Here is a 23,225-nt window from a genome sequence, read left to right as displayed (position 1 = left end):
GGGAGAGGGCGGGGAGGAGCCGTGACAGAGGGGTGGGAGGCATGCCTGGGGGAGGAAGCGGGGAGGCAGAGAGGCGAGTCCGTTGTAGCTCGGCGCCCTACACAAACGGCTTTACCTTACCCATTGTGGGGCTGCTTCCCTTACCCAGGAGAAGGAGCCTCTCACCTCTCACTATCTTGGCATATTATTCATAAGCTGATCCATCCTAGATCTTAAATCCCTAACTTCTTTCTCCAGTTCCACTGTATACCTGGAAAGCCTAGAACAAAAGGATAAAATAAAATTCCAACAAAATATTCATGTGTGCAGGACGTCTGTTGGGCTTTAGAACCTTTGCCCTTTGGTGGTAAGAGAGGGCAAGCATTATTTTCCAATAACAGCAACCAGGATTTTACTAAAGATCCCTTTCCTTTCCCAGTGGTCCAATCCTATGGGGACTAGCATTCCAGAATCAGAAGGTCCTTTATAGCTGTCACAAATGACAGCATGCCAATCAATGCAACCAGGCCATTGCTGCAAGCAGCTGTTACACCATCTGCACACCTGCAGCCTGCCAACAACTCCCAGTGCTGTAAAGTCCCTGCAGAAGGCAAGCATGAGACGGGGGAATGGGGCAAGGAGAAGGAATCCTCGGGGGGGGGGAGGAAATATCCACCATTTCTGCATCCATGCAGACTTGTGCCAGCTAAATCACAGGTCAAAGCAGACCCAAAGGATATCTCCAGGACTGCCCTCCCCAGCAGTATGCAGCACATGCTCCGGAGATGCAGCGGTGGTGGGGAAATTTAGGTAGAATTGCAAATTATTTCTTTTCAGACTTTCAGATCCAAAATGCAGTGGAGTCAATGGGATGCTGGCTGATCACTTTATACTTTAAACATAACCTAATTAAGGACTGCCTGTCAAAGGGAGATAATTTTTTTCAGTTATCTACAAATACCTTTTTCTTATTAACAGTGGTATAGCTAGTGGGAGGCAGGCCACCCCGGGTGTCACCCTCACAGGGGGGAGGCTGATACCTTGTTGTTGGCAACCTTCAGTCTCGGAAGACTATGGTATCGCGCTCTGGATGGTGGTTCTGGCACAGCGTCTAGTGTGGCTGAAAAGGCCAATTCGGGAGTGACAATCCCTTCCACACTGGAAGCAAGTGTAGTGTGTCCCTGGTCTGTCTCCCTGGCTGTGGGCCTTCCTTCTTTGCCTCTTTGCCTCAGACTGTTGGCCAAGTGTCTCTTCAAACTGGGAAAGGCCATGCTGCACAGCCTGCCTTCAAGCGGGCTGCTCAGAGGCCAGGGTTTCCCACCTGTTGAGGTCCACTCCTAAGATACCACTAGTGAACAAAATGGTGGAAATCATGGTTTTTAGGTTTAGTACCATCATGTTATAAAACTGACCAACAAATCTGAGTGTTCTAATGAGGTATGATGACACAGAATGGTACCAATAAAATGTTATTATGAGTCAGCTCTCTTTTCCATGCATCAGAGCTAATACTCAAACTCCTATTAAGCTGTGTGAGTGCCATCAAGTTGGCCACTGTTTTTTGGTTGGTTACTGATTGGTTGGGTGACCTGTACTGTTCTATAGGAAAATAAAGTTAATGGGGGTGACACCAAACCTAGTGATGCCACTGGTGGGAAAGTTGGGTGTTGTTGGTCACTGACTTAGGGCCCACTCCTATCTAATTTTCCAGCGCTGATGCCACCATGTCAATGGGTCATGCGCTGCGTCCTGTGGTGGTGGGGCAGTCACGGAGGCCTCCTCAAGGTAAGGGAATATTTGTTTCCTCACCTCAGAGCTGCATTGTGGCTACATCGGTATTGGAAGTTTGGATAGGATTGGGCCCTTAGATGACTTTTAATGTGAATTCTAAACATTCATGGTGGACTATAATCTATCAGTGGTTATTAATCATGATGGCTACATTGAACCTCCAGGTGCAGGGGTACTGTGAGTACTATGTGCAGGGGAGCAATAGCAGGGGAGAGCACTGACGTTCATCCATTGCTTGTGGGAAAATATTCACTGCATTTATTTTCTGGCCATTATTATTACAGGTATTTGTTTCATGTCATGCCTATTACTATCTCTGTTTCACCTACCTCACAGGCTAGTTGAAAGGACAAAAGAAGGGAAGGAATCATGTGCACCACCCTGAGCTCCTTAGAAGAAGGGTGGTATAAAAATGTGAAAAAAAATATTTATTAATTTTGTCATGTGGGGGCCCCGGGGTCAAATGCTATGCCACTGCTTATAAGACATGCCATTTAAATGGACATGAGCGTGACTTGCTGTTTTTTTCCAGCAAGTAGAACAGAATGCTACCTCAGAATTGAATCTCCCATGATAAATTAATATTACAAAGACAAGGATATTAGGGTGGGATATATAGCATATTGCTCTGCCTCCTAATGAATAATGATAGCAAGCAACATACTTTTGAAATTCTTCATAAGAAACTCCTGGGGCATTTCTTCTGGAAACCTGCAAAGAAAGGGAGACACAGGTGAGTGCCACTGAATGACAGGAATACATTTTCTGATCCCCAGTGTTATGTGAGTAGGTTGTAAAGTGAACATTCCACCCAATCTAGTGCCTTTGATGTGTAGACAGACACACTGCTGGCTGCACAGGCTACTGGAGATAGATTGCCCCTTCTTTGCATTAAGAGCATCTCTGTTGTGTAAACAGACACTCTGCTGCAGGCTATGGGAGATGCTATTGCCTTATTAAGAGCATCATTATTGTGCTTTGACCACCATCATATATGCGTACCGTCGTTATGTGGTTCACTGTTAAGCAGCACATGCCTGTACTTTAAAGCAATTTTCCCTTTGTGTTTGTTCTGTGTAATACAGTTACTCAAGCAAATGTATTTTGAACACACATACAAAAGAAAAGAATCAATTCCATAATCACAGCAAGATATTTTCTGCTAAAATCATTTTCTATTTTTAAAACATTTGCAAACAAAAGACAAGGACACCGGCAGGGTTGAGTGAATGTTGCAATTCCACAAGAGTGTAGAAAACATGGTACTGGGTCAAGAATTCAGTTTCCTGAACTCCCCTGCTTTAAAATAAAGTTTCAATTTTCGGCCTTCTGGAGGACGTCGAAGGCCTTTTGAGGGTTGGGGAGGCCACACACGGTTTCCCCAGCTCTCAAAAGGCCCACCAGATGCAACCAGAGCATAACTCCAGTTGTGTTCAGAGGACCAGGTCCAGATTAACCCACTGGTTAGGGACCAAATCCACAGATAATAAGTCTGGATCTGTATTTCAAAACTGAAAGGCTTACTGCTATGTTGTAAAATATTTACACACTTTGGAACAAAGAGCTGATCCATGTTATGTTGTTACTGGATGAATGGAAAAAGACACTTACCCTGTTAAAACTACTGAACGTGGAGGCCTGCTTGCCAACATCTCGGGAGGCTGACTGTCCTTTTCTAATGGTCATGTAAGAAAAAAAAAAGTAGACCAATAATTCATGTAAAAATAACTCCCAGAAACATACTGGAACTGTTGGTGAATTGTTGTTCAGTTTTATTTTGTGTGAAAACGGTATATATATTTTTCCAAAACAGAACATAAGACAGAGGTTGCTAGCCCAAGCCCCCATGACCTCAGGACCAAACTATAAAGTAACTGAAATATACGGCCACTGCCAATCCATTTCTCAGAATAACATCCAGCTGAAGATGTATGACATGCTATCGCATCTTGTATCCCGCTGCCCTTTGCATACAGCAGCGAAGTAGCTGATGCAGCAATTGCAGGGGCAGAGAAGAGCTAAACACAATAATACATCATGAAAATGCTTCAAAAACATTGCCAGGAAGCTTTGAAAAGATATGATTGGTGGGGGCCATGTTCAGGCAATTTGTACTTTGGTCTTTAATGTGCAGTTTGGCTCCACTAGAGTCAGTGGAGGTTTGCTATTTGATCAACAGAAGATAGATCACATACACTACATGTAACAATGTAATTCTCTTATGATCCATCTTTCAAACAATTGACTATATATGAATATATTTCCATCTTCAGTCAAAGAATAAGGTGGCGCTAAAGGCCACCTTTATCTGATGTAAGAATGTGCTGACGTAAGAATGTGCTGCTGCCTGGTGTGGTGTTTAGGAAGTACTCCTGCTGATAGAAGTTTGCAAGCTCTATACTTGTGCGATTGATCTGGGCACTGTACCTTCAATATCCATTGTGGTGTGGTACACACAAGGGTGCTGAATTTGGCCCAGGGAGACCTGGGGCACTCCCCCTCACAAAATAAAATGGGATTGCCCCATGTTTCCTGCCATGAGCTCTTTGGAGGAAAGATCAGATAGAGAGGGTGAGCAGAGAGGTCCGTAGTTAAAAGCTTTGAACTAACATGGTGACCTTAGGGCCAAACTAGATGTAGCTTGAATCATGTAGCCACCTTCAGTCCCTCTGATGGGAAAAAGATGGGATACAAATGCAGTAAGTAAGTAACTAAGTAAAGGCGCAATCCTATTCTGCGCTGCAACAGGCAAGCCACGTGTGCTGTACCCAGCACAGGATAGGGGCCAAAAGCGGCTCAGCAAGAGGCATGGGGAAACTTTTCCCCTTACCTCTGGGAAAGGCACCCTTTCCCCTATGGGTCTCCTCAGACTTGCACCACCTCTTGAGGTGGTGCAAATCCAGGAGAGTGGAGCAACTTGAAGCCGCTCCAATCTCCCCAGGAATATGGGTTGAGATCCTGCATAACTGCTGGATCCCAGCCCCGCCTCCTGCTCCCTGCCCACCCGCCCCTGGAGCCGTCCACCACCCACCCTCCCCCTGCCCAGGAACACATCTGTCCCACCTCCTCCCCACCTACCTCAGAGCCTTGTGTCAGCCCAACCAGGCCAATGCAAGCTTCGGTGCCTCCATTGGCGCAGAGGCTTGTTCCCGCCTCCGTAGGCCAGTGTGTCTCTGTGTGCCAGCCTAGCCGATTCCTGAGGAGGCACAAATGTACCTTACGGCACGTTTGTGACCCTCCTGGGCCAGTGCAAGGGACTTGCGCCAGTCCAAGCCCGGGTTGGGATAGCACCCTAAGTAAGTAAGCGTGCAATCCTAACCAACTTTCTAGCATTGACTTAGTCACCATGCAGCCCCCAAGGTAAGCTAACAAACATGCCCTTACATTGAGGAGGCCCCCTTGACTGCCTCCCCACTGTAGGATGTGCACGCCACATTGGCACAGCTATGTCAGTGCTGGAAAGTTGGTTAGGATTGTGCCCTAAGTAAGTAAGTAAGTTGCAAAGAATTTCTGTAGTCTGGTGAGCAGTATGGTGGGCAGGAGGTCTGGTCTAGAGGGTTGAGCCTCCATTTGCCTGAAGATAACATCTGAAGGTCGCCAGTTTGAGGCCACCGGCACTGTGCGACCTTGAAGCAGCTGACAAACTGAGCTGAGTTATTCCATCTGCTCTGAGCGTGGTAGGATGGAAGCCAGAATGTGTGACCAGATCAAGAAAGAAACACCTGAATGTTGTGGTTTCTTGAAAGATAGAAACCTTCTTTCAAATTGTAAAAATCCCTACGGGGATTTAAATTGCCTGCCTATGTAAACCGCCTTGAATAAAGTCCGAGGAGAAATCTGAGGACCAAGAAAGGCGGTAGAGAAATACCTGTATTATTATTATTATTATTATTATTATTGCTGAATTTAACCCATTTCTGCCCAGTCCACAAGTATATACATTTGATCCCTGTTGTGTATATGCAACATTGGGCAGAAATGACTTGAGGGGAGAATTTGAGCACCAGTGACAAAAACCCCAGGCACATCTATGAAACAGGACTTAACTATCAGTGTTTTTAGGGAAAAGATTATAAAGATTATAAAATGTGCTATACAGAACAATCTATCAGAGAAATGATTGAGGTGGTATTTCTGACATTTTTGTTGTGATTCTCAAGGAAGAAAGAAGCAGAAGCCTGCTATTTCTCCACTGAAACAGTGCTTGATTATGCTATCACAGGAGTGAATAACACCCTTGGCCACTTAGAAGATCACATTTTTAAAGGCTGCAGATTCAATAATTACAGACATGGCTATCCAGACAAGGCTAATGGTGGAGAATTCCTAGGGCTTAAAAAGCTGAAAGCAGAGATGAGCCATCAGGCAGACTGACAGTAGCCGGGCACTAGAATCCAGTTAGAGTTTGTAACCTGAGCTTGTGAACTGCAGTCTTAGATTTGCCAAGCAGCTATCCAGTCCTGCCAGTTGCTTCTGGAAAATTGGCCTCCCCAGGAAGGCCTGCCTAATCTTCATTCTAAGCGGTTTCTAAATTCACCAGCTAAAAACTTGATTGTTCAGTGAAGCCTTCTGTGTACATTGATTGCCGATTTTGTCTTACCGCTGACTACTATACTGAGATTATGCTGGCGCTATGGTTATTGTTTTAATTTGCTGCTGGTTGTTTTTTGTTTCTTGTGATTTGTATTTGAAGCTGCTCTGAGTTCTTTATTGAGAAGGGCAGGGCATGAAATTTTTATACCATTACAACTACTATTAAGAATAATACACACATAAGATTGCACTGCAGAGGTATGTCCAGACTTGTCACATGTCATTTATGTAACAATATTTCTGAGACTTCAAATGATGCAAATATGCAGGGGAAAATTGGCAGAAAAAGTAATCTATAGCAGTAGTCTGCAAAATAGAAAAAAACCTCTGTATTACTTCCTAATATTCATGCAGGCATGTGGTATTTGGCCTTTTAAAAAACCAACTGCAATTGCATCCATTCCTAAATAAATGAGTGTCCCCTTTGCTATATACAGTAGCTGGAATTTGGAGGAGCTGAACAATGACCAGGAAGGAGGATAGTGTAGGACTGCTGTCTAGACCAAGAGAAGGAAGGTACAAGATTTTCCAGGAGGAACTAGAATTGTAGTTTTAAACAGGAGTAATGGGCAACTGATCAGATGGTACACCATAGTTAGCACCACTTCCATGTGTAAAAATCTGTAACAGAGAAGGAGCAAATCCATCTGTTGAGATGCACAGTAAGCAAACCATTCCCCCCTCTCTGGCGCTGAAAAGTTGAGCTCCAGTTGACCTTGACTTGCAGTGTCATCAGATGCCTGCACAGGAAATTTGAACAGGTAAATAAAAGCAGCACAAGCCTGATGTAAACACACTCACCTGTTCAAGGAAGAGACTGAGTACAAGGTTTCTGTCTGCGGTGCACTCTTCAGCTTGAGTTTGATTAGAGCTTTATTGTAACTCTAAGCATTAATGCAAGAAAGAGCACTGTTAAGCAAGTTATTATAGGATGCATTACATTTTCAATGACGTTTCCATCCAAACATAGGGTAGAAAGTGCTTGTTACTTTTGGAAGGCAAGAACGTAATAAGTATGTATTGACATAACGAACTGACAATAATAGCTCCTCTTGCTGCATGAAAAAACCTGCTCTTAAACATCCAAATGCCACACGAGACCATTGGTGCAGCTGAGTCACTAAAGGTAGGTTTGCAGATTCATCAATTGCACAAGAGGCTTGTGTTCCTTTCTCTTTTGTTTTTGTATGCCTGCTGTTCTCACATCCCAAAGGGTCACTGCTAGTAACATGTTTACAAATACCGTACTGCCAAAAATAAATTCTCATGAACAGAACAACACGCAGGATTCCTTTCATAACTTGCAAAATTTGCACCCCACCATCCCCGCAGAGGGATGCTCAAGACATTATTATAAACATGAAATCAAGATGATTAATCCTGCAGCCAGCTGGCAGTGTAAAAGAGGGTTTGCTGCACGGAACCTTTAATGTTGACATATGTAGTTGTCTAGGGACAATCACTCCTAGAGTGGAACAATCACTCCAAAATGGCCCCTGTATACTGTAATCTGGTGTAAACCAATCAATGAAGTGGCAAAACCCCATTCATTGTGCATGCAGCACAGACCTCCTGAAGTCAACTGAGTTGCATCTCATTCTCAAATAAATGGAACTATTCTAGCTATTCACTGAGTTGACTCTTTAGAGCAGCTTATTAATAAAAGAGTCAGAAAGGCTACACAAGCAGTATAGGTTGACAGGAAATCCCCCCACGAAAAAACCAGAGTTAGCCATTGAGTTGTTTCCAATATAGTCCAAACTTTCCCTACTCCAAAACAGCATACTCAATAACTCTGTACCCCAAGCAGATATATGCCCAACCATTCTTCAAAATAGTAAAATTAAATTCTATAATCTCCTGAGATAGGTTATTATATTACCTACAGTGCAATCCTATCTTGCACTGGAATAGGCAGGCCAAGAGGCCTGCGCTGTATCCAGTGCAACATTAGGGCCAGAAGTGGCTCAGCCAGAGGCAAGGGGAAACTCTTCTCCTTACCCCTGGGTAAACCACTATGGCCCCATGGATCTCCTTGGACTTGCGCCACCTCAGGAGGTGGCACAAGTCAGAGGAGAATGGAGAGGCTTCAAGCAGCTCCATGCTGCTGGGAAATGGGGTTGGGATCTGGCATAACAGCCAGGTCCCATCCCCACTGCCTGCCCCCAGGACTGCCCTCTCCCTCCTCCCTCCCTCTCTCCTCCTTCCCGCCCTCCCTGGATTCTGCATCAGCCGAGCTTGACTGACGCAACCCTCCCTCCCCAAGTCAGCACATCCTTGCACTGGCCCAGTCGACTCCCGAGGAGGCGCAAACGTGCTCCAAAGTTAGGATTGTGCTCCTAGCCTCTCTAATAGCAAAGAAGTTCCTTTACCTGTATGACATGTAAATCCATCTACCTAGACCTTAAACGCCATTCCTTGTCCTATCCCCAGTGGAAAGGATGAAAACCTGATGTCCTTCTCTTTTTTAATGCACTTAAAAAAAAAATTCCTCAGCATGTCGCCATAGAATAATAGAGTTGGAAGGGGCCTAATAGGTCCAACCCCCTGCCCTAGGCAGGAAATCCTCTTAGAGCCACCTTAGGGCCAAATCCTATCCAATTTTCTAGTGCCAGTGCAGCTGTGCCAATGGGGCATGCACTGCATCCTGGGGTGGGGAGGCAGTCACAGAGGCCTCCTCAAGGTATGGGGACATTTGTTCTCTTACGTCAGGGCTGCATTGCAGCTGCACCAGTGCTGCAAAGTTGGATAGGATTGAGTCCTTAATCTTCTTTTCTTTAAGCTAAAAATAATAGGAGGGCAGGAGGTCTGGTCTAGAGGGTAGAGCCTCCATTTGCCTGAAGATTAACATCCACAAGGTTGCCAGTTCGAGGCCACCGGCACCGTGCGACCTTGAAGCAGCTGGCAAGCTGCAGCTGAGCTGTTCCATCTGCTCGGAGCGTGGGAGGATGGAGGCCAGAATGTTAAACCAGATCGGAGTGTAACAGCTTGAATGTGGTGGTTCTTGAAAGAGAGAACCTTCTTTCAATTTGTAAAAATCCCTGCGTGGATTTAATAAGCCTGCCTGTGTAAACCGCCTTGAATAAAGTCTTGAATAAAGACCAAGAAAGGCGGTATACAAGTACTGTATATTATATTATATTATATTATATTATATTATATTATATTATATAATACCCAGTTACTTTCCTCACAGGATTCATCTCCTTGATTTTGAATTACTGGTACTGCTCCTTCTGAATCTTTTCCAGTTTATTCTTATTATTATTATAATAAGAATATTCTTATTCTTATTATTCTTGAAATATGATTATTATTCTTGAAATATGATTATTCTTGAAATATGATGCATTATTCTTGAAATATGATGCTTACAACTGATCACAATATTCCAAATGTGATATCACTGCTGCTGTATATAGTGATACAAGTATTTCTGAAGGTTTACACATAATGGCTATGTTAATTTATTTGCTCTTTATATGCCACAGCAACACTGTGTGCTCATGAGCACATGAGTAGCTCATGTTATCCACTCTTAGTCATAAGATGCATAGGTGATCATGCTGCTCCCTTAGGAAAAAAAATCTACAGTCCAAAGAAAGGTAATGCCTATGCAGATTGTTTTGGGAATAAGTTCCATTATGCTCAATGAGACTTACTTCTAAGAAACATGCAATCCTTTCATCTTTCTCAGAAGTGCTGATGTCTAGCCAAGATACCTCCATTTTATGTGCACTGTATTTTGTTTTCTTGCTAACTGCCCAGCTCTCTCATTATAAATATATGAAATGCACATGAAGCTGTCTTACACTGAGTCAGGCTATTGATGCATCTACGTTAGTCCTATCTTGTCCCTGGAAGCAGCTTTCTGCAAAGACTCAGGAATAGGTTGAACCCACTTACCTCAGCTCTTTGGAGATGCATTTTTCATGCAAATCATGTGGGAAACCTTTTGTCCCACCTAAGTTAACAGATACTTAAAGTTTAAATCTATTCGCTAGATTGTGGCTTCTGCAATCCCCACAAAGTCTGTACAATCTGTAGAATTCATAAATATATTGTTCACTCCTTTATTCAGTTCAGTGATCAAAATACTAAGCAGCATCAGCACACCCAGTATAACTGCCAGGAACCACTGCTAGATACTCTTCCAGTCTGACCTTAACCCATCTCTTTTTTCTTCAAATTCAGGAAGGAAAAAACAGATTATCTTTTTAAAAGTTATGAGCAAAATCATTTCAGAATAAGAAAGTAATTCACGACTCTGTTGCTGAGAATGTTTATACAAACAAGATAGCTTTAGAGCCTTACCTGTTTAATAAGGTCACTGATTTCAAATTCTCGGCTTGGGATAACTGAAAAGTCAGCTTTCACTTCAGAGTATGTGTCATTAATGATTGCCAAGAACATGTTCTGTACAAAGAGGAAATATTTTGAGGCATTACAAAATCAGACAACTGATGGGCAGGTGGTCTCAATCTGATCCATCACATTCAAAAGCATCACTATTACTGGTGCACATAATGAAACAGCACAACAATAAATAGGGTCAATAATCATATACAGTGGTGCCTCGCATAACGAATGCCCCGCGCAGCGAAAAACTCGCATAACGAAAATTTCTGGCCTTGCTTCGCATAACGAAAAATTTTTTAGGTCCGTGCTTCACATAACGAAAACATTTTAGGTCCGTGCTTCGCATAACGAATTTTTTAAAAATTAAAAATTTTGTGTATGCTTCAAATTTTAGAAATCCTCTGTACAGTATGTATGCCTTTAAAGAGCACGTAATAAACGCTTTGTAAACCAAATTTGACTTCGTTTTGACCTTTTTTGCCCATAGGATTAATTAGATTTCAATGCATTCCTATGGGAAAACGTGATTCGCGCAACGAAAATTTCGCATAACGAAAGGATTCGCGGAACGGATTAATTTCGTTATGCGAGGCACCACTGTACAAGAAAAGTACATTCATGGAGTAGACATACCATACAAGCAGCTGGTATGACCTGGTTTCTACTAGTTTTAAAGTCTATTTGAAACTATCTGTCCTTCCCCATGTCCCTACTGCTGACTGCACTGGCTGTTTTTCCCAGGATGTGTTCTGGGACATCACAGAAATAGCTAATACAATTTGCAACTCATGCTTGTTGGTGTCTCCGATTTGACTTTCACTGCCAGGTTGTGTTGTGGAAAGTCAGTGCCTCATCGCAGTAAAGTCTGTATGTATCTGGAGTGACACTGCAAGGGAAGATTGTCCTCTATAAACTAGCCACTTGAAATGGTAGGGTACTGTTGTACACTCTGTTGTACACTGTTCTGTACTCTGTTCTACAGGGAATAGAGTACATCCCTGTTACAGACAGAAGCTCTTCCTGCCACTATTTCTACTCATTCAATCATTTATATTAGGGGTATTCAAACATTTTGGCAGGAGGGCCACATCATCTCTCTGATTGTGTCAGGGGCCGGGGGAAAAAAAGAATTTACATTTAAAAATTGAATAAATTTACATGCATGAATTTATTAGAGATGGAACTTATATGAATTAATGAAGGTCTTACAGTAGCTTAAGGCCTATAAAAAGCCTTGCACAAAGGCAGGCTGAATCAATAAAGAAAACAACAGTATGATAGAGTACTGATGAGCATAATCCTGTGTATGTTTACTCAGAAGAAAGTTATCCTCATTTCAATGGGTTTGTCTCTCAAGTAAGAGTACTGAGGACCACACCCTTAGAAACATACAGTATTCCATAGTTGCACACCTCAATTTCGAGGCAGTTAGACTGAGATGCCAGACCATCATTTGTCTTTCTCATCTTCTGTGAATCAACCTACGTTTCAACTCAACTGTATAGTGTACCTACATTTTGCCAAAATGACCAACTTTACATAAGCAACTAATTTTTTTTTGCTGCTTTCCATAAAGAAAATCAAGGCTCATTTAAGTAAATTGGTGAGGCTACATAATCAAGATGTATAAAAATAGAATATTCCATCTCTCCCACCTTAGCCTTCTAGTTTGACCTTCTGAATACATGTTGCATTCAAGTCACCTGAAGTCAGGTACCTTTCTAAGAGTGGTTCCCAGGGATGGAAACCCGAGTCAGGTGACTTGAATGCAACATGTATTTTTCGCAGACTTGTGCAGACTCAAGCCATCTGCGTTGATGACTTGGGCACTGACTCAAGTCTGAGGCCACTGACTTAGCACTCGGTCCCTATGCACACAGACTCAAGTCTGTCTGTGTCTGGGTTTGCTTGCTTACTTTTTTTTGCAGAGTGAAAGACCTCGTGGGGCCATCATTCAGACCGGAAGAGCAGAAGGAAGTTCCAGTAAGGTAGCAGGGAAGGGTTCAGTCATTTCTGCCCAACATTGCATATACGCAACAGGGACCAAATGTGTACACCTGTGGGCCTGGCAGAAATGGGTTAATGTTTTTCTTTTGCATTGAGCAGGAGGGGGGAGGCAAAAGCAGGCTCTCGTGTCCATCTCTGAATGAACCAATGAACAGTGGATGAAGAGGGTTCTTGCCTTGGAATTGGCTGGACTTGGAGAACTGGAGAGGGGGGAAAAGGAAGCAAGGAAGCCAGGGGGAGGTGGTTCATTGCAATCACACTTTCTAACCACATGGCTCCTTTGGGCTCCGTTGCTACTTGGGAGGAGGAAGCCTCATTGAATGACTGGTGCAAATGGAACTACTTCTGAGTAGAACTGCAAAGATTGGGTCATACTGGTAAGCCTCCCAGCTGCTGCACAGGACCCTTCACCCTCTTGCTGCTTCTGTCCCTGCTCTTAGGCAGTCTGTCCCAGCCCCTCCTGCCTTGTTTACAGATCAGAGGAGCATTTAAAGAGAACTCCCACATACACACACAGCCCAGCAGCAGCCCTGTTTTTTTCTGCAGAGTCGAGGCTGGTTTTTAAAAGAGAGACTTATGATTCGAGTCTTTTTGAGTTGCCAAAATGCTCTGGGCAACTCGGAAAGTGCTCCTGTTGTTTTCGAGTCACAGGGGGCGAAGACTCATGACTCAACTTGAGCCAAGCCACACTTGACTCACCCATTCCTGGTGGTTCCCCACAACACTTGTAGCCTACCCTTCCCTTGAATACTTCAACAGCAATATTATTTCAAAGCACAGAAACCCAGCTTTACTCAAATGTCTCTCTAAAGAATTCTAACAGGAAGTGAACGCAGTTCTCTCTGTCTCCTGAACAGCTGATTGGCTATTTTCTGACTGGCACTTTATCATAACTGATGGACTGGGCTACAGACCACATGTACAGCTCTTGTTAATGTGCAGTCTCCCATCCAGCTAGGTATATGCGTACATAAATCTACGCATGCATATCCATGCACATATCACTTCTGCCCCCCATCCCCACTAAATCTTGATCAAACTAATAATTTTAACGGCCCTAATCTAGAATAGTCTTTCCCACCCTCTTTGATGATGGGGCAACTTTACATTTTCTTTGCTTAGGCAGAGCTGCCCCAATGCTTTAGTGAAAGAAGAAACCCTTCTAGATGAAGAAAGTCTGTGTATGCGCTGTAACCCAAATGAATTGGCCTATCTAGAATAAAATTGAAGACTTAACAAATAACACAAGTTTTCATAGGAAGTTTGATATTTCTGAATATTTGAGTTGGCAAACATGACTATATTTGTAAGACAGGAGAACTAACACAATGTCGTCCCATCCCTTAATTTTTAAATTTGATTTTACAGTGTTCGTGGGTTGCAGAAAACATTTTAGAGAAAATGAACCTAGCTATAACTGTAAAATAAATCAAGTCTGTGATACAAATATAAAGAACCATATAAATATGTACATTTTATCATTTTTGAGTCAGCCTAATCTTAGCAGAAGATCCTGAGCCTTTTAATTACTTTGCAGTTGAGTAGCATCATACATATATCTAACTTACTTGAATTCAAGTAACTTACAGGAATTCAAGTATTCATGCTCAGCAGAAAAAGAAAGAGAGAAACAACAAATAGTGTAGGACAGTGGTTTTCAAACTGGGACGTCGTGATGCCCCAGGCTGAAGACCCTGGCCTCTGCCCCCTTAAGGGGCGGGGGCAGCGACACGATCCCCACGACTGCATCGCTAACGGGGCTGCAGGGACTGGGATGCACTCACCAATCCCTGCAGCAGCTGTCTGGGGTGCAGGGAACCCTGCACAAGCATCTGCAGGGCTCCCCAGCCTTCAAAAAGTTAAAGCGGAGCAATTGCACTCCACTTCCGGTTTTGAGGAGGTGGGGCATGATCGCTCCACTTTCACTTTTGAAGACATGGTCAGCCCCGCAGACGCTCGCGCAGGCTCCCCGCACCCCAGGAAGGCTGCTGCAGGGACTGGTAAGTGCATCCCAGTCCCTGCAGCCCCATTAGTGACACAGTCCTGGGGACTGCATTGCTGCCTCCACCCTGCCCTCACCAAGACTTACGGTGGTTCAAACTCTCCCTGAGAGTTTGAAAATCACTGGTGTAGGAGGTGATTCTGCCTGCCATAAAATGAGTGTATGTCCCAGAGTGACCATGAGATGGGAGCCGTGAAATGGTTGCTCACTCAGTCCATCTCAATTCCTGTGTGCCTCTTGTAGTGCGATTCTAGTTTTTAAATAGACGGTACATAATTTTTCAGATTTAAGGGATATTCAAGGGTAATTTTGATTACACACAATTTTCACCTTACACACTGACTTTAGAACCTAATCTTTGCTTAAGATGTGACTCCACTGTATTTTCAATTTGAAATATCAAAAGTACATCTTACCAGAAGTACGAAGAATACAAAGAACACAAATGTAATGAAGTAAATTGGCCCAAGAATTCGGTTTGCATGCTCTATACTGGCAAAGTTAAAATCCCCAAGCACAATGCGAAACTGGGTGAAACTTGGTGGAAAGTAAAATACAGAAACAGTCATTATTCAGTGTTATTCAACAATGTATAATACAACGTAGTATTAAATCATTTGTATGAAATTTAAAAATATTAATCATTTCAGGTTCAATCACATAATTGTAACATGCCTAATCTGAGTTGCTAAACCTATTTCTCCTGAAATTGGGTCTAAGACAGGCAGCCCAATCATAATCAGACCAGTGCTGCAGGGCCACACAAAGCATACCATATCCAGAAGTGAAAATGAGCAGTCCAGAGGTTGCCTTGGGGTAAGAGAACATTTGTTCCCTGATCCCATGTTGAGCTCCAGCCTGCCCAATGGGGCTACTTGGATCTGTGCCAGCTAAACACTGGCACAAGTCCAAGAAGCCCTGTGTAGGGCTTCCAAGGACCTGGAAGGGGTTTAGGACGGCCTCCTCTGCCGTCCCAGTTCCAAGTCTAAACTCAGAATTTTAAATATGAACCTTGATAACCTTAAAAAAACACTTAAAATCTGCTCTCAGAAGGATTTTTCGGTTTAAATGAGCTAAGAGTCTCCTCAACCTCCCTCTGCCCCAAAACATCCCGTCCCCACCTCTGTTCCACCCTCCACCCTCCCCTACACTGCATGGAGCAACTCTTACCTGCTCCAACAACCATAGGTCTGAATTTGGCACCGGCAGGATAGTGTAGGCCTTCCCACCGGTGCTGTCTACTCTCAAGGTTTCACAAATGTGCCAACTTGTACAATTAGCGGCATGTTTGTGATGGCCAGCACTGGTGCAGCACCTGCTATGCTAGTGCTGCACAACAGGACTGGTCTGCAAATTTTTATAATTATTTTTGAGATGTTCACCTTGGTTTGCAGCATAGCTTCTAAGGCATATGTGCTGCTGTGTACAACACTGCTCATATATGGCGTGTGCACAAGCATAATTCTATGGGAATGGGAGAAGATTACCCTTAAATTTAGAGATTACCCATATTAGGCTAAATAGAGGCTAAATAATAAATATAATTAACATCAGCTAAAGGGTAAGATTTCACAGTACAAGCCAATGATCATACTGTCTCATGTGTACACTCCTTTAAAATGACTGGGAATTAATATCTTAAATGTGTTATGTTAAAATGGCTGCGAGAAGGCTGTCTGCTATAGGAATGTCCACTGTGCCCACCAAGTTAAGACATGCTTTGCAATCTTGCCTCTCATTTATATGTTGATCCTGCCTGTACCACCCATATTCTTTTTGTGCGGCTTATGAAGTTAGCTCAGTCTCCCACAAAATGCCATCAAATATCTAATGAGATCTAGAACTTTACATTAGGAAACACTACTTTAACTGATGGTATAATGATATTGGTCAGTTTGGAAGGCTCTGTACATGCAATTCTGGAAAGTGGAAAACTCATCCACTTGCGACCCGAAGACCAGGTAACCCAACTGTGCATATGCAAAGAAGATGATAAAGAACATGATGGCGAATCCTATGATGTCTTTAGCACAGCGCGACAGAGTGGAAGACAGCTGAGTCATGGTCTTGTTAAAGCTTATGTATTTAAATATCTGGAAGAGAAAAGAACAGTTTATGTTTTGATGAGATAAAATCATAAACTTACTGTACAGGCTTGAAGTTACTTGCTTAAATCAGCTTCGCATAATATTTGTCTAGGTTTCAAAGATTTTACAAAAGAACAGAAATTATTATGTGGGGGGATAGGGAGAAATACAGGAAATTGAGGCATTGGCTATAATGCATCTTTCCTGTGATCACGTCAAGTCCCAGGACTTATTGGACCATTACTTGAATGTAAAATACAATTTGATATGCAAGTTGAAGCCTATTTATCAGTGGATTTTCCACTGCAGATCTGGGTCAACCTAGATCCCTTGGACCCACACTAAGCCAGATGTGGACCAACCTGAGCCCTCTGAAGGCACCCAAAGTTGTGCTTCAGTTGCCTCCACAGGGCTTTCTGAAGCCTGCAGAGACCGTGGGTGGATGCATGCAACTTCTGCGGGCTTCAGAATGCCTCCTAGAAGCAAAAAAAAATCACTTCCGGTTTTTTCATCAAAACCCAGCCCTCTTAATGCTTTTTAAAAGCACAAAAAAGTCATTTCTGGTTTTGATGAAAAACCAAGTGACTTTTTTGCCTCTAGGAAGCATTCTGAAGCCCAAAGAGGCTGTGGGCAGAAGCATGTGGCCTCTACGGGCTTCAAAAAGCCCTCTGGAGGCACAGCTCCGGTAGCCTTCAGAGGGCTCAGGTTAGTTCAGAAAACTGTGGATTTTGTTATCCATGAGAAGACCAGGAACAGATCCCTTGCAGATACAGAAGCACTACCTGTACTTTCTTGTGGCAATTAGCGATTCAAGCAACCAAGTGTAGGAGGCAATCCAGAACTGGTGTCAGTGGTCAGTCAGGCATTGGCTAAGGACCAATGAGCAGGCTGACCTGACCAATGAACACCCCCAGCACCCACTTTTAATGGGGGCAACAGTAGAACAACACTCTCTGCCAAGTGCATCATTGTATGGCTACCAGAATTGGCAGCAGTGGTCTCTGGCTGCCCACCCATAGCACTGCTGTCACCATACGTAAGTGGGTGAGTGAAGTGCCAGGGAGCTGTGAAAGAAATCACTACCTTTCACTTCCATCCCTGCACCATGAGAATGAGAGCAGAAGGTGGGGAAGCTGTGGGAGGAGGTGGATCTGGCAGCACACTCGAACCTATCTGCTAACAGCCTTCCCTTCCCTTTTGTCTCCTTGGAGTTGTGCCAGCTACAGAGCTGGCACAGGTTCGAGGAGACTCATACTGGAGCAGGAGACTTATGAAAAGGGTAAATAATTCCCCCTTTCCCATTGAAGTCTCCTGATCTCTCCCAATTGGCTCAGCTGCATTGCTGGGGGGGGGGGGGATTGGGATCTTTGACAAATAGGCAGATAGGAAACCACATCCAGAAGTGCAATTTTGTACTCACAAAAATGGGGGCCATTTGCAGAGCTGGACTTAAGGGTGCAATCCTAAGTGCCCCTTGGGCCGACACAAGTCCCTTGTGCCAGCCTAGGTGGGTCGCAAACATGCCATAAGGCATGTTTGCACCTCCTTACAAGGAAGCCACATCGGCGCAAGGAGATGCACCGACACAAGAAGGCTGATTCCAGCCTCTGTGGCGGCTTCCCCGCCAAGTCTTGTGTGGACCTGGCTGGGCCGATGCAAGAGAAAAGGTAGGCGTGGGGGAGGCCGGAAGGAGGCAGCAGGGTGGGCAGGGAGAGGGAGGCAGGGCTGGGTTCCAGCAGTTGTGCTGGATCCCAACTCCTGTTCCCAGGGAGAATGGAACAGCCTGAAGCTGCTCCACTCTCCTCGAACTTGTGCCACCTCCAGAGGTGGTGCAAGCCCGAGGAGACCCATAGGGGCCAGCATCCCTTATCCAGGGGTAAGGGGAAAAGTTTCCTCTTGCCTCTGGCTAAGCTGCTTCTGGCCACAGTCCTGCACTGGACATAGCACAAGCCTCCTGGCTTGCCTATTGCAGTGCAGGATAAGATTGCGCTCTTTGTCCCATAAGTGCTGAAAATAAACTATCTAACAGTGAGATCCACTAGTTGCTGACTGCAGGTAAAATACAAAATGAACAAATGTTTTATGATGATGCCACTAGTCTATTATGAGTCCATTTTTTTCCCATATAGTGCATAGTTATGTCACAGTGATAATACTATTCCATGATAGAGAGGAATAATGAGCAAAGGAATTCCCAAATCTCTTAATAAGCTTGATGCAAGGGCTGGGATAGAATTTCTCACTCTTAGGGGTCTCCTGCAGTCTCTTGCATCAACAGGAAGCTAATAAAGAACTTGAGAGCAACAGAGACAGAAGCAGTTACATTTGTTTAGCTTCTTCCTGACAATTAGTGATGGACATTTTGGGGGACCCTAAAGCTTGAACTATTATGGGAACCCCTTCACAACCAGCAGTGAGGTCTGGGTGGCCACTGTTATCTTCTTCAATAAGGATGTTCCATGACAGATAACAAAGGCCAACACACATTTTGCTTCCTTAAACGTTACACCAATTCCTGGGTATATTTGGGGTGCGGATTCCAAAAATGACATCCGTTTTGCCCTATCACATCTAGTTTTGGAGACATGGCATAGCCTCTTTAGTGAATGGTTCAAGCAGCTTCCTCATGAGGAAGCCTACACCATGGCTTCCTCATGAGGAAGCTGCTTGAACCATTCACTAATGAGGTTATACTATATCTCCAAAACTAGACGTATGTGCTACTGACTCTTAAACTTTAGGACTGTTGCAATATACACAACAAAAAAATTAATCAAGTTGAGTCATGAAACTATTACATTATATTAGTGGTGTCCAAACATTTTGGCAGGAGGGCCACATCATCTCTCTGACACTGTGTCGGGGGCGGGGAAAAATTAATTTACATTTCAAATTTAAATAAATTTACATAAATTTACATAAATGAATATATTAGAAATGGAACTTATATAAATGAATGAAGGTCTTGCAATAGCTAAAGGCCTATAAAAGGCTTTGCACAAAGCAAGGCTGGCCTTTCCTTTGCTGCTGCTGCTGCATCACAGATGTGAAACAGCAAGCAGTGAAAGGAGCCCTCGTCCCACAGTTCATGTGAGAGGGAAAACAGTCACCCTCACACTGAGAGCAGTTGCATCGAGCCAGCACGGGCTCCAGCAAGTCTCCAGAGGGTCAGAGACTCATTGAAGACTAGGAGCTCCCCATGGGCTGGATTGGGAGTCCCTGAGGACCGCAAGTGGCCTCCGGGCCAGGGTTTGGGCACCCCTGCACTATATTATTATTATTATTATTATTATTATTATTATTATTATTATTATTATTATTGAAAAATTCCTTCTCATGTAGTACACCCAAAATTTTTAAGCAATGTGGACTAAAGTCGCTTTTGGGGGCCCTCTGGGATTAGGGGCCCTGAAACTTAAGCTCCCTTAGTTCCACAGCAGATCCATCCTGGTTGACAATAAACTCACAGAGTACTAATTAGGATCAGCCCTGTCAGAGATGGGAACATGGAGGGGAGAAGAAAAGAAAAGCAGAATTTCTTACCTGAGAATTCCTATTCTGGGGAGAGGAAGGGGGCATTCCTGACTCTTGAAATTAACCCCTTCCTCTACCAGAGAACCTTAAACACCTGAGCCATTTTATCAGCTGATTCTTAAAACTGGACTATGCTCTCTCTCCTGCCCTGAACTTGATTTGTAGTTGCCTGTGGAGGTTTAAAGGTATGAGAATAATGCAGCCAGAGAGATGACCACACTATGAAGAAAAATATCTGGAGAATGAAGGGTTCTATACAAATAGAACAATATTTGTAAAAATCCCATTTGGAAAAATTGGAGTTTATGCCATCCTGCCGATGTAAACTGCTTTAAATCTATGAGAAAAGTATGCAAATACAGTCTGTCTATCTATCATTATTATTAATATGCTTAGGAATGATGAGAACTGTACCTTTATCCATGCAAAGAAAACATTCACTGAAATCATATTGTTGTAACGGGTCTGCCAGAATGCAAGGAAATAAAAGTTTGGATAGGCATATGAATTGGAAAGCAGATATTCCATCAACCTTGACACTTCAAGAGTTCGGTAAACATTGAAGGCAATAGCAAAAAGCGACAACTGGATTTAAAAAAAAGAGTAGATTTCTGTGAGGTTATGAACTCAATGTTCCTTAAAGTGCTATCCTTTAATGAGGTTAATCAATAAATGGGTAAGGAAGGTAAATAATTCATTCTTACAAGACATGAATGCACTGAAAGAACGGATAAGTAGATGATCAATTAGTCCTTTTACTTCAGGGAACATTAGTATTCATGCTTCAGCCTAAGAGTAACAATGTTAAAAACTTTTTCCCAGAAAATTCTCAATTTTCAAGTGCTTGATAGTTGCTATCTTGATTTCTCCTTACAGTACTGTGAAATATGATACAACAGGGCAATCCTATGCAAGACTACTCAAAAGTAAGCCCCACTGTGTTTCAGTGTGCACTGTAGCCAACATATATATTTAATATTATATGGACTGGAAGGAACATAAGAACATTAGAAGAGCCCTGCTGGATCAGGCCAAGGGCCCATTTAGTCCAGCTTCCTATATCACACAGTGGTCTACCAGATGCCTCTGGGAGCACACAAGACAAGAAGATACTTCTATTCTGTTTCCACTCCCTTGCATCTGGCATTCAGTAATAGGCTAACTCTAAAACCCAGAGGTTGCATATAGACATCATGGCTTGTAACCTGAGATGTCCAATGTCTGTTTGAAAACATCTAGGCCAGGTGCCATCACAACATTCAGAGGCAAGGAGTTCCACAGATTAATTCTGCAAAAAAAAAAAGGGGGGGGGGAAGAGGGAAGCAGAACTAATTTTCCAGAGAGGCCCTGCATTCCATGCTTTGATGGTAAATTTGAACTTAAAATCTCAGTGGCTTTTGGTTAGATAAATTAGGGTGCAATCCTAACCCTTTATGTCAGTGCTTTCCAGCACTGACATAAGGGCAATGGAGCACCGAGGTAAGGGAACAAACATTCCCTTACTTTGAGGAGGCCTCTGTGAGTGACACCCACCTGCAGGATGCAGCACATGTCCCATGGGCACCGCTATGCCAGTACTGGAAAGCACTGACATAAGGGGTTAGGATTGCGCCCTCAGAGACCTATAGCTACAATTTTTGTTCAGGGTTGCTTAAGGGAACTCAAGGGTAACAGTGCAAGAGCTGACTTCAATGCCCTTCATTCAGTGACAGCATCTCCTAAGCTCCTTACCATGAAACACTTCCTCCTCAATCATATGGTGTACTGCTAAGGGGTGGGTTTTTTTTTAATTGCTTCATCATAACTTCCAAAACTGACCTTTGCACAGTTACCCCTTTAAAGCTACCAAAACAAAATTTAGGGCCTCTAGCTAGGGGATCTCTCATTTGAATAAACCCTATGTTTCTTCCAATTCCTTCTCTGAAGATCATATAAGACACCATCATGCCTGTGCTGCTTGCACAATTGTGCCTCCCCAGCGCATTCACTTCTCTCTAACGGTATGAAGAAGGGTTATATTTCTTGCCATCTCTGCAACGAATATGGCATCTGTGATAGTAACTTTTGTCTGCTGAAGTTTTCCAAGTCACATGTAAATGTTGAGACTCACCAAGAGCAGCAACATATCCAGCCAGTTCCAAGCATCTTTAAAGTATTCTTTTCCCAGTTTCTTCATTTTTATTAATTCTTGGATTATAAAAGTGAAGATGAAGAGGCAGAAGATGACTTCACAAGAGGCCAGGAAATAATCGTAATAGGTGACATATCTGAGGAGCTTTACAGAGTGGAACTGCCAGGAAGGGAGTGCGCCACCTGTGGCAGGAAATTCCACAAGCAGCCTGTGAAACAAAAGTGAGAGTGGTTGGTAGCCCAACATCCCACAGAAGTGTCATGATAAACTCCTGTTCTTAAAAAAAAAAAAAGTCATGTAAGGCATAAAAGCTATCCAAAATAATATTATCATATACTCCTCAAACTGCTGCCCAGGCACATCATTGTGGTATTAGGTAAATCTGCCTATAGCCTTCCCCTCTCTTACATTTATGCTTTGGCAGTGAGTAAATGAAAAGATAATAACCCCCTTCCTTCCCTTGATTATTCCTCAGTGGTGGCAAGTCCACCACTGGTGGCAAGTTTCACAAAGACCACAGGTGAATACAATAGTAATACTAATAATGCCCAAAACAACAGCTAGCACTGTAGTGCTTAATTCTCAGCATTCTTCAGTTGCAAACTATCTTTATTAAGGGAAGTAAAAACCACACAAGATTAACCACACAAGATTCAGTAGAATCTCAAACAAGCCTTGATAAAGATTGTGAACAACTGAAACATTTTGGTGTTAAAGCATTCCAATTCAACTGTTCTTTATT

At 43.3% G+C, this 23,225-nt stretch overlaps 1 protein-coding gene across 1 annotated transcript in view; it reads right to left on the bottom strand.

Annotated features, from left to right (window-relative positions):
* PKD2L2 (polycystin 2 like 2, transient receptor potential cation channel) overlaps positions 1 to 23,225 on the bottom strand; it is a 44,755-nt gene that overhangs the window by 5,463 nt on the left and 16,067 nt on the right. Inside the window, exons 6-14 of the mRNA XM_066615070.1 lie at positions 22,463 to 22,691; positions 20,767 to 20,937; positions 16,643 to 16,824; positions 15,148 to 15,268; positions 10,678 to 10,779; positions 7,165 to 7,247; positions 3,382 to 3,445; positions 2,435 to 2,481; positions 166 to 259 (exon numbers count right to left, since the gene is read on the bottom strand). Of these exons, the coding sequence (XP_066471167.1) occupies positions 172 to 259; positions 2,435 to 2,481; positions 3,382 to 3,445; positions 7,165 to 7,247; positions 10,678 to 10,779; positions 15,148 to 15,268; positions 16,643 to 16,824; positions 20,767 to 20,937; positions 22,463 to 22,691 (1,087 nt within the window). The 3' untranslated portion in view covers positions 166 to 171. The remainder of the gene's footprint in view (positions 1 to 165; positions 260 to 2,434; positions 2,482 to 3,381; positions 3,446 to 7,164; positions 7,248 to 10,677; positions 10,780 to 15,147; positions 15,269 to 16,642; positions 16,825 to 20,766; positions 20,938 to 22,462; positions 22,692 to 23,225) is intronic.

This window comes from Tiliqua scincoides, chromosome 2 (assembly GCF_035046505.1).
Source record: "Tiliqua scincoides isolate rTilSci1 chromosome 2, rTilSci1.hap2, whole genome shotgun sequence".
NCBI lineage: Eukaryota > Metazoa > Chordata > Lepidosauria > Squamata > Scincidae > Tiliqua > Tiliqua scincoides.
Note: the sequence above shows the minus strand (reverse complement) of the source record. Positions and strands in the feature narration are given on the sequence as shown.